This window comes from Brachionichthys hirsutus, chromosome 3, assembly GCF_040956055.1.
Source record: "Brachionichthys hirsutus isolate HB-005 chromosome 3, CSIRO-AGI_Bhir_v1, whole genome shotgun sequence".
NCBI lineage: Eukaryota > Metazoa > Chordata > Actinopteri > Lophiiformes > Brachionichthyidae > Brachionichthys > Brachionichthys hirsutus.
The window spans coordinates 12,358,486-12,369,568 of NC_090899.1; the positions used below are offsets into that span (position 1 = coordinate 12,358,486).

At 46.0% G+C, this 11,083-nt stretch overlaps 1 protein-coding gene across 1 annotated transcript in view; it reads right to left on the reverse strand.

The window, feature by feature from the left end:
* The window catches only part of LOC137915579 (prostaglandin reductase 3-like), a 4,299-nt gene extending 3,001 nt beyond the window's left edge, over window positions 1–1,298 (reverse strand). Inside the window, exon 1 of the mRNA XM_068758778.1 lies at window positions 1,294–1,298. Within this exon, the coding sequence (XP_068614879.1) occupies window positions 1,294–1,298 (5 nt within the window). The remainder of the gene's footprint in view (window positions 1–1,293) is intronic.
* Window positions 1,299–11,083: the final 9,785 nt, after the last annotated feature.

Sequence of the window (11,083 nt, forward strand, 5' to 3'; positions counted from 1 at the left end):
GGAGAAGAGAAACGGGAAACATAAGGATACCTCCAGAGCTGCGCGCTGCGCGCACACCGGACTTACTCACTGACTCACAGACATAGTTTAGTGTGTTTTTAAATGAGTGCGTAAAAGACGCAGCAAAGTATCGAGCCCCTGCTGAACAGCGCTGGAGATCTTTTTGATTTCGTTTTCTTTCCGCGGGGAGTGAACTGAAAACTTGCTTTTCTGCGCTTTCTTGCTGCTGAAACGAGAGACATGCCGCAAGAAGATGTTTGATGGACACGAAGCTGTCAGCGGCTGGACGGATCCCTTCGTAGTCGAGGCCGATCGAGCCATCGAGTCCAAACAGCAGCTTCCAGTTTGAAGAGAAGAGACCCCCCCCCCCCCCCCCCCCAAAAAAAACAACAAAAAAAGGACTTCCCCGAGAAACGGGATGATTTTAAACTATTAAGACTTGATTTGTTTGTAATTCCTGCATGAGAAGCGCCGTGGAAAGCGACGGTCACTATGCCGAGGAGAAAGCAGCAAGAGCCGCGGCGATCAGCAGGTACCAGCCCCCCCCCCCCCCCAACCGACCGTCTCTCAGCTCGGTTTATTCACCGCTCTCTCGAATCCTCCTGCATGCCCGTATTTATTTTATAAGTCTGTTAAATTCTACGTGCTGCGTCTATAACACGGTGCGCAACTCAACCCCTGACCCGCCACGGCGCGTTTATAACGTCTCCAAACGACGCGCAATGAATGCGCACGCCGCTTCGAGATTCTTTTCATTTCATTTCATTTATTTATTTTGCCACAAAAGTTCTCTTAAGAATAGTAAGATAAACTAAATGGCGTGTTACGGGGATAAAAGGGAGCTTTTGAGGGTTCAAGAGTGAGTAAATGATGAATAATTGACTGGGAGGGGGGGGGCTGGTGGGAGCAGGTTTTTCCTTTCTTTCCATTTTATTAGAGGATTGCCATCCTTGATTTGATGCGTGATTGATCGCCCGTCATGTGGCAGTCTTTGATCCATTCATCCCTGATAAACGTCAATAAACCCTTCCACGAAGACAAGCTTGCCTCTGGTAGGTTTAGACACACACACACACACACACACACACACACACACACACACACACACGCGCGCGCGCGCAACCCTCCTGTTGTGTCAGCCTGGAAAGAAAAGCCCAAGAAAAAACAAAGTTTTAAATTCGATTTTAAATGGATACAGTAAAAGCAGATGAAAGGACAGTGTGGATGTTAAATAGTATCAGAGGGTGCATCAGCCCAAATACGCATTTAAATCATCTTTGATTCTCTTCTTACGCCATTTCCTTATGGACAAACATGTTTGTTTATTTACTCTTCACAAGTTCACATCTAAATTCAACCCACATTCCCTGCATGGAAGAATCAGTCCGGTAATGAAATCAATATCCACTTCATGGGGGGGGGGGTTATATTTTTTCGATGTGACATAAAACCAGAAACTGTGCTTGTTGACTTCGAGTGGTTTGGATTTGGACCCCCCCCCCCCCCCACCCCTTTTCCGCTCGTTTCCCTGCAAGCCTTTAAACAAATGTAAATGAGTGACAGGGGTTTCTACCTCTGCACTAATGAGGTTGAGCCTTTGAAGTTAGGCATTAACAACGGGAGTGAACAAAAGACAGTTACAGAATTTTAAAGAGATTCTGAAATATGAGGTGCAAAGCGGGTCGAGCGGGAGGCCCAGCCGACGAAGACTTTGAACTCAGCAGGTCTTAGCGTTGAAAGCGGGGAGCCGGTGGTGAGGATGAGGATGAGGAGGAGGATGAGAAGGAGTGCAGGATGGAGATCATTCAACCGGTGCTCGCCGTCGACTTCTCTCGGTCTCCTTTGGTTTCGCAGCAAAGCAGATTTTGCATGGCTTGCGACCCACACTAAGATTCTGTGTGTGTGTGTGTGTGTGTGTGTGTGTGTGTGTGTGTGTGTGTGTGTGAGCGTAATGTGTGTTTGTGCATGTTCGATGGAGAGGGAATTTTGATTGTTGTTTTGCTAAAAGTGCCCACTGTCAAAGGTTTGGTCTTGGTAGGAGCCGGATGACTCTCGTTTAGTTCCTACATGTAGGATGCCATGACAACGCTGTGTGACACACACACACACACACACACACACACACACTGACCCTCTACAGTACTGTCCAGTGAGTGCCATGAATATCATGGGTTATATTTGTCAATCACAACTTGGCAGACGGGATGCTTTCCATTCTTTCATGAATACGGCAGTCAGTCAGCTAACGCCCTCCACTCCACACTCCCAGTATCAACAAATCACACACACACACACACACACACACACACACACGAACGCTAGGCTAGCCTGGTGCTCCACTGGGAGCTGCTCTGACCTGTGGCTTCCTCTCTGTGCTGTTGCTCAGAGAGGAAATCGCTCATGGTGGGACTGTACATAAAAATCAGAGCGCAAACAACTCAAATAAGCTTTGCAGATTTCCTTTATTTTGCCACCTTAAACTTTATTTTGGAGAATTTTATTTGTCTTTTAAATTTTTATGCATTACTTTAAGGCTAAATCCTGCAGTAAATATACCACGACTCCAGACTCGGTCCAGTATAAATATTATACTTGGCATTTCTATATTGTGTGTTATAATAGCGGCAGCTTACAAATAAAGGTCTCTCTAGGTTTTGTAACAACCGCTGAATTTTTATCTTCTTTATCCTCCCCTTAAAAACAAGCATTTGTTTTAATTTAAGTAATTTTTTGGACAGATTTTAGGTTCCATTAAAAATAAAGCTATTCTCATTTTGAGATGGAATTTCTTAAATGCCTAATTTTCTTGCATAATTTTCTGTGGAATTATTTTAACTTTTGAGTGTGTTGGCGTGGCGTTAAAACCCACAGTAATTTGCTATTACCGGGACAAGAGGTGTATTTATCTGCGGCTTCAATAAATTTGTAGCTCCATCGTATTTCATAAAAAAAAAAACTAGTTTTCAGACATGCTTTTTAAAAATGCTAAGAAAAAAAGTAAAATTAAAAAGTGTGCTAAAAAGCATAGTGTTGTCTTTATAGAATCAATATAATCACGGACAGCTGCGTGTTCCTGTCCGTGATGTTACACTTGTAGCCTCCCCTCATTACTTAACCACTCGTTTTAAAGAGGAGGAGGATGGGTGAGGAGGGGGCAAAATTTAAAGTCCTGATGGGGTAATGCTGTATTTCATCCACGGCCGGCTTAGGCAGTATTAGAGGAGGAAGAGAAGAAAGGTAGTCAGTCTTATTTCTATGAGCACGATGGTTAATTATGAGAAAGAAAGTGTGTGTGTGTGTGTGTGTGTGTGTGCGTGCACGCATATGGGGGTGGGGGGGTAGCAGAGGTAAGGTTGCTTCCCCATGGCTTCATTAGAGAGAGTCCTAATTATCTGTGGAGCTGATGGATTTGTGACAGGCCCTAACGATTAATGCTGACAAATTCAGTAAGGTGTCAAGTCCGCAGCTGCCTTGATGTAATCAAGTTGATATTATACAGTCCCCGTAGCCCCTAGTGCAGCACCAACTCAATTTGCCTGCGCAGGTGACAAATGGACTTTGCTACCTGACTAATCACGTCAGGAGACAATGCCAGTTAATGACCTCTGGAAGTGCCCCCCCCGCCAGCGCCGCACTTATAACCTTGTAATACGCCGGTCCAGCTACAACCGTTCTCGCTGTTCTCTTTGTATTTGTCTGTCGTCTTTCTCTGTTTTTTCCGTTTTTGACCGTTCGCTGCGTCGAGGTAGCAGCGCATTATTCTTATAACATTTCCTCGTGTGTTTGGCTGGAATGCGCGGGAGGACATTTTCCAAACGTTGCAACAGGTTCATTTCTTTTTACGTGAACGACCCGGCTCAGACACAGACCGACACTCGTCTGTGTCTTTTTTCACCGTTGCATTTGTTTGCAGCACCTGTGGTAAATCACCACCACATCATAACATGTTCCCCAGCACTTCGGCTGAATGTCTACCCAACCTAGATCTGCATCCGCCTGGCTGAAGGCCGGCACTTTATTCCGAGCAGTAGAATCACAGTGCCCAGGGATTAATGATTTTGCATGCCCGGGGTGGCTAAGATTACGCAGCGACCTTTGTGCTCTTAGTTAGACGGTGCTGTTATGTGATATTCTCCCCTCAAAATAATCAGCATACTGAGATTTATGTGCCCCCTACCCTTCCGTCTAAACCAGCGTCCTGAGCAGGGCAGCCGTTTACAGCCTCTAGGTGGTTATTTTTACTTTTAATGTTGCCAGATTTTCCTTACTGAGAATAATAAAAAAAAAAAAGAAGACAAAGTTGATTTTGAGTAAATGAACTTGTGTCTTTGGCCTAAAAGTTGGAGGGGCTTATACATTCGGATGCCGAAAAGGCTCCACAGCTTCTGAGTAATGAAAAGTTTACGTTGGAATTCATTGCAAAAAGTGTTTATGTGTCTGTCTGTCTGTCTGTGAGGCAGATGTGGTGTGTGTGTGTGTGTGTGTGTGTGTGTGTGTGTGTTTGGAGCTTTGCCCTGACCCCTGTTGGTTATCCTGGAATGAATAACTTGAAGGAGTGCAGCGCTAACCACAGCACCTTCGTCGTCCCCTGCCTTCAGCTCTCCTCTCTGCTCCTCCCCAGGAGCCTGAAGGCAACCTTTTCCGGCCGCTCCACACATTTCTCCTGTCTGACTCTCCTATCTGCTCCCTCCCTCCAATCAGAACGAGGGATAGCAGCAACAACAGGCACACGTATTGATCCACAGCAGCCGGTTTGGGTTCCCCTGTTCCGTTGTGTGCTGTATTTCGTGGTCATACCCTTTAGCGAGCCTGTTTGTGGGTCGGCCTCGACTGGAGGTTACACTAATTGGAGCGGTTGTGTCGTTACCAGGTGGCATCGATCGACCTCGTCGATTGATACTTTTGCTCCTTCGCCACCCTCTGAAACTATTAGTTAAATTTCCATCAGGGATTTAAGGCAGTCGAAGGTCAAACATGCTCACCCCGTTAGTGTGTGTGTGTGTGTATGTGTGTGCGTGCGCCCGCGTGTGTGTGGGTGGTATTAGTTTATTAGTTTCATGCATTAGTTTATAATCCTTAGTATGCAATCCTTTTGCGCAGGCATCGCACCCCCCAAAATTCCCGTTCCCAAATTCCAAGAGCGGTATTTATTATTGCCGAATAACGAATGTGATCAAATATAAATTATTGGTGAGGTTTTAACAGCGTGTGTCTGTTCACATTAGATAAGGACATATTTCACACCATCGCAGTAATGCACCCCTCCATCTCTTTTTATTCTTTCTCTTTGAGTCTTTTTGGGGCATTCGCAACAAAAGCTGCCCTCGGGGCACGCTGCTACGATCACTAGCAGTGTGTTGATCGTGTTGCACTTTAGACACACACACGCACGCATGCACATTGTCAACCATAAACTCAGACAGACAGACAGACAGACAGACAGAAACACACTCACACACACCTCCACCTAATGTTTAAGTGCAGCCAGCATGTCTCTGTGGTAGGTCATAATGGAGGTGGCTTAGTATGATGGGAAATCATATCATTAAAGCAGCCAGATGTGCTTTGTTGCCTGCCTTGCAGCACGTAAAAAACAGCAGCAAGTCATGGGATCCAAAAAAGAGAAAGAAAAAAAAATTCAGTCTGAGAAATTCAAGTCTGAGACAGATAGAAGGAGCCCTCTGGGACGGGGCTGACAAGCAGTCTTACTCCTGGCTGCCATAGAAAAACAATTTCCCCCAAATAAAGAATATTTGTTCTAATTTTTCAGTGTTGCAGCGCCATGGCGCGCACGTGTCTTAACTCCGCATTTAAAGTGGATCCAGAGCTTTGATAAACCGCGTGCCGGTGCTGTTATCAGCTCTTTGTCAAGTGTGCTTAATTACTATGTAATATTCGTGTTGTGCTGAGTAATTGCATTTTGTTCGGGCTCCACAGTGTGGATGTAAGGTTTTTCAGCTCATTAATGAAAAAATTGTTTGTATGTTGTGTGGAGTTATTTATTTACACCCTACCCCCGTCAGCACATAACTTAAGACATGAGAAAGATTAGAGGGGAAGTCTTCAAGAGAAGTAGTCGTGCAACATTTAAGGCACCAGAATTGACATCTCAAATTTTCTTAAGTAAAGTAATACATTTGCCGAGGGTAAATTTGCTCTCTTGATCAGTGCAGCGTCTCCTCGGGAGGCTACGGGGAGTCTGCTGGAGCCAAATTTAACATGTTACTTCTATCAATAAAAGATGAGCAATTACAGAATATTTTGTCTAATAAGTATTTGAATTCCTCGGCGCAGTGGAAAATAAAACACACGCAGCTTACCCACTCATTACATCAGTTAGCGAGGAGAGTGAGAAGCAGCGCTTTGATGGCAACAAACAAACAAGACAAACGAGAGGGGCCCACTACACAAGAGCGAAAGCCCCATCCGGGGGACACCCAACCCCAGCCTACTCCTCCTCCTCCTCCATACCGCTCCATCTCGCCCCGTCTCTTTCACGTACTTCTCGTCTCTCCTTTCTCCTTTCTCGACGCTCCTGCCCCCTTTATTTTGTGCTCCTTTTCCGTCTCCAGAATGTTTTTCATGTCTCTTTATCTCTTTTTGGGATAAAAACAAGTTTTTTTTGCCACTTGGAGAGAGAAAAGTGCGGGTAAGGGGGGGGTGAGTGAAATACATCTTAGCTCCTTTAAAAAAAGAAAAGTGCTCCTCTTTTCTAGTTGTTGGTTGCATCTCATCAGGAACATTTAGGTGGAGGTCATGCAAGAAAGGAAAACAACTGGAAAGGAAACACGGGGGGAGAGAAAGTCTTAGTTTGCATCCTTGTTTTTTTGGAAAAAACCGTTGTCTCAACTTGTTTTATGTTTGGCACTTATATCCAGTATCATTTCAATAATTGCCTGGAATTGAGAAAGCTGGATGGAGAAGCCGATGACGGCATTATTGTTAAGTCAGACAGCAGCATCAAAGAAGGGCGTTAGTGGGCTGGGCTCTCCGTGGGCGGAAGGAGTGCAAGGTGAGGTAGAGTGTGGTGCTATTGTGCAATGCTGTGTTGGCGGGGGGGGAGGGGGGGGGGGCAGATTTTAGGACGGGTATTAAAGCTGACAGATGAACGGGACAATGAACAAATTCTGCCGCAACAGCTGTGACTGCCGCCATTATCCTGACAGGTGTCAATTAAGAATTACTGCTCGGCCGGCCGAACGCCCCTCCCGGCTCGAGGCCCTCCGTCCAACCCTCCCACCCCCTTGTCCAGCTGTCGGCATGCAAGCAAAAATAACACTTTACCCTTGTCAGTGTTGTCACAGGCCCCACGGGCCCGGCCCTCTTTCCCCTTTAAACAGCAGCCAGCGGCAGAAGCTTGCTGGCGAACGGCTCGACGTTTAAGCAGCCTGATGCGTCTGTAGGTGGAGGAGCGGCGGTTGGTAAGGGGGGGGGGGGGTATTTGTCGCCTCTCAAGTTGTGGTTTGAATCCCACTGTATAACTAAGCATTGACAGAACGCTGTGATGTGCTGCTGACTTCGGACTGAGTTCCTCGATCAAACGGTTACGACCTCTTCAATAACCCTCAGCTAAAAGCAGGCGGCGCCGTGTGTCAGCTCCTTCACGACGTCCCCGGTGTGTGGACGGCGTGCAGACGGCGTGCTCTGTGTTAACCGTTTGCAGAGCAGCGGCGGACTAGATCTCGGTTGCCTTCATCCTCTGCTGGCTAATGCCGACCCGCTGCTCTCCTGCGTTGTTAAGTGTGGTGTTGAGGTCAATGAGTGAGAAAATGAACAGTTGCCATTGCTCTTCTCAAACGCTCCCTCCCAGTAAACCCGCTGGCTGACGACCACATTTTAGGAACGGTACGCTTCTTTCTGACTTCACAGTGAGAAGTAAAAAAAAAAACAAGGACATTTAAGAATGCGTTTCTCGATTTGCCATATTTTCTCACTTTTCCACCATTTAAATCAGCATGGTGGGACGCCTTTTAATTTCCCTTTCGTTGTTTTTGATGACGTGTAAAGCGTGATGTGTTGTAGCTGTGGGCCAGTGTGTGTGTGTGATTAGTAATACAGTAAGGAATAACATGCACATGTGTTTATCTGTTTGTGCGCCACGCCGTTGATGCTGTGTGCAGTGGTTATTAGCGGGCTGTGTAATAAATGCAGTTTTCGGCGCCGGCGTCGACTAAACACGAGAAGCTTCAGTCGGTGGAAAGAGGAACCCCCCCCACAAAAAAAAAAACACAGCGACGAGTGCAGAAGGCTCCCCATGAATACACAGATGGATTTGCATGTTCACTTGGGAGTTACAGTTTTGGATTTCCTTCCTAGAAATCATTTGCCGCAGAAAATAACGGAGGAAGATGATATCGGTGTTATTTTTCTCCTCCTGCTTTATTTGCATATCTCTTGTCTTAAATAAGGCAACCCCTCGGAGTGAAATGTGTTTTTCTGAGCTTCATTCGGCATCACCTTTTTTTTGTTTAATGCCCCAACCTCTCTCCCATTATTTAATTCCTTCTCCAGGCCTCCCTCCTCTCCTCTGTCTCGCACACGGCTCCAGACGGCTCCCAGCGATTATCAAACCTGAGAATATTTTCCATCCCCATGCAAATCACCCGCCATCCTCTCTTATCGTTCCTGCTTCGCCCCACCCGATGCACCCTGAACGGTTGTATGTAATCAAAGTAAACTGCAGCCACAGCTAAAAGGGAAATGCTCTTTGTGGAGATGGATGGAGGGATTAAATATTAACCGGATGTGGCTGACTTAAGGCAAGCGTTTTACATAGCTGCTCCCGCCGCGGACGCCGTGCATTGATCCCCTCACCATGGCGCCTTTGCTTGTTTGGTTTCCTGCTGTTAATTTTTCACCGTCATCTCACTAACCAGGCCTTTAGAGGCCAATGAATGGGCCACCCCCCCACCTTTTTCTCTCCTTGTAATGGGGGGCAGGTGAGATGGATGATAGCAATTTGAAATTTTGTTTGTGCGTGTGATCATGGAGATTGTTTTTGGTATTACCATGGAGTAACAATTCCAGTGATTAATTGAGGCCAATGCTCGGATAAGATCGGGTGGTTACAGGTTCTCCACCTTCCTCCACTTCTGACTTGTGATTGTGGCGTTCATAGCGCTGACCTTGGAGCCCAACACAGCTGCTCCTCACACACATGCACACACACACACACACACACATGAAACAACCAACTCCCAGGATCTTACCTCCACACTCTCTTCCTCTTGTCCTTTTCCTCGAGCCTCCATATTTCCCTCCTACAGCTTTGATCAAACCAGCAAAATTAGAAAACAGTAAAAAAATAGTTTTTTTAAATGTTGACTATATTTACAATATCTGTCGACACTAGTGGCAGGAATTCACTTCCAGTGGAAGGAATTAACTTTCATTGGCCACACACACACACACACAAAATTATTGCAACAGTGCTGTTGATGGCATTGTAACAGCCTTCTGGTATTTATAAAAACAATGTGGGTCCTCTCGTCTTGCCATCATCAGACGTGGCAATCACTAATAATTAAGCTCTAATGATACTTTTCGTGCCCCCATTGCCGCTCACACACACACGCACACACCCTCCCTGACCGGAGGGCACCTCTGAAGGGGTCGTAGTCAGGTCATGAACCCCGGACTGTTGCAGACCGGACGATCAATGGATGCTTGTTTCTGTCTGCTCCAGTTCCGTCGACGTGGAACCACTGGAAGTTCAACCCTGTGGAGGGTTCTAATTATTTTAAATATTTTCCCTGGCACCAAAAAGATATTTTCCTCTATGAAACAGAAATACACAAGACTAAATTGTTCTAATCCAATAAAATGAGAGTAATAATCATAAATAAAAGTGAAAATGTCTTGAATCCAATCATAATGCTACATTGCTATTCATTTCAGCTCAAAGAGCTAGCCTTACACAGCCGTGTGGAGCAGCTCATAAAAGATCAATATTGATAAATTCTAGTGAGCATTTGCATGAAAATGTTTAACCCTCTCCTCCTTTTCTTCCTTTGTCTCCTGCATTTTCTCCAACTTCCTCCTTTCCATTCTGTTTTCTTTTTCTCCCCTTGTCTCTGTGTCTCTCGCTCTTTTGCTCTCCTTTAGTCAAAGTAGCCCTGGTCCCCATAGCAACACATAGTGAACTCTTACTCATTAATGTGTGTGTGTGTGTGTGTGTGTGTGTGTGTGTGTGTGTGTGCAGCCCGGCTGAATGGCCGGAATCCTTTTCCTCATTCCTGTGATTTCATACCCACATGTTCGCCACCTCATTGTAATTTTACCGGAGTAAAATAACACAGCCCCCCCAAAGCTGCTTGTCTTCCAACGGCGTGTGAATCGTATGTTTGTGTGAGATCACAAGAAGACTGAGAGGCGACACTGAGAAACGTCCCTCCGTCATGCCTGACTCACGCTTGGCTGTGTGTGTGTGTGTATGTGTGTGTGTGCTTTTGGAGGGGGGAGGGGGGGGTTGTTAAATCTCCAGAGTGCTGATAACAGGTCAGCCGTTGAGAGAGAAACGAGAGGGAGGAGGAGTGTAAAGGGAGCAAGAGGGAGGGCAAAAAGAAGAGAGGGAGAGTGAGGAGGAAGTACAAGAACTAGGATGTGATTAGTGGGAGGGAGAGAGAGAGAGAGAGAGAGAGAGAGAGTCCATGCAGAAGGGAAAAAAGGAAAAGAACGAGATGTTGTAGTTTATGCTGGTTCACTCGTTGCGTGGGTGGCGCATGGAGTGGAGAGGTCAATGGGATGCTGTGATAGGCTAATCTGCTAGGAAGGGAGGGTTAGGGCAGGCCTTATGAGAGCAGCGCATTCACTCATTGGCCCTGTGAAATAAAATCTCATTGTGTCTTTATTTTCATTTTTCCGCTATTTGAAGATTGATAGTGTGTGCGTTTGTCTGAAATTTCATTTTGAGTCTGGAAACATTTGTCTGCCTGTATCTATGCTGTACAGAGTGTGTGTGTGTGTGTGTGCGTGTGGCATAGTTTTCTGAGTTCATCCCAGTTCCTGTGGGGGTGTGTGTGTGTACACGCGATGTTTCCAGAGTTGTGTATGCTCGTCCTCCAGTCAGACACATGGATGACAG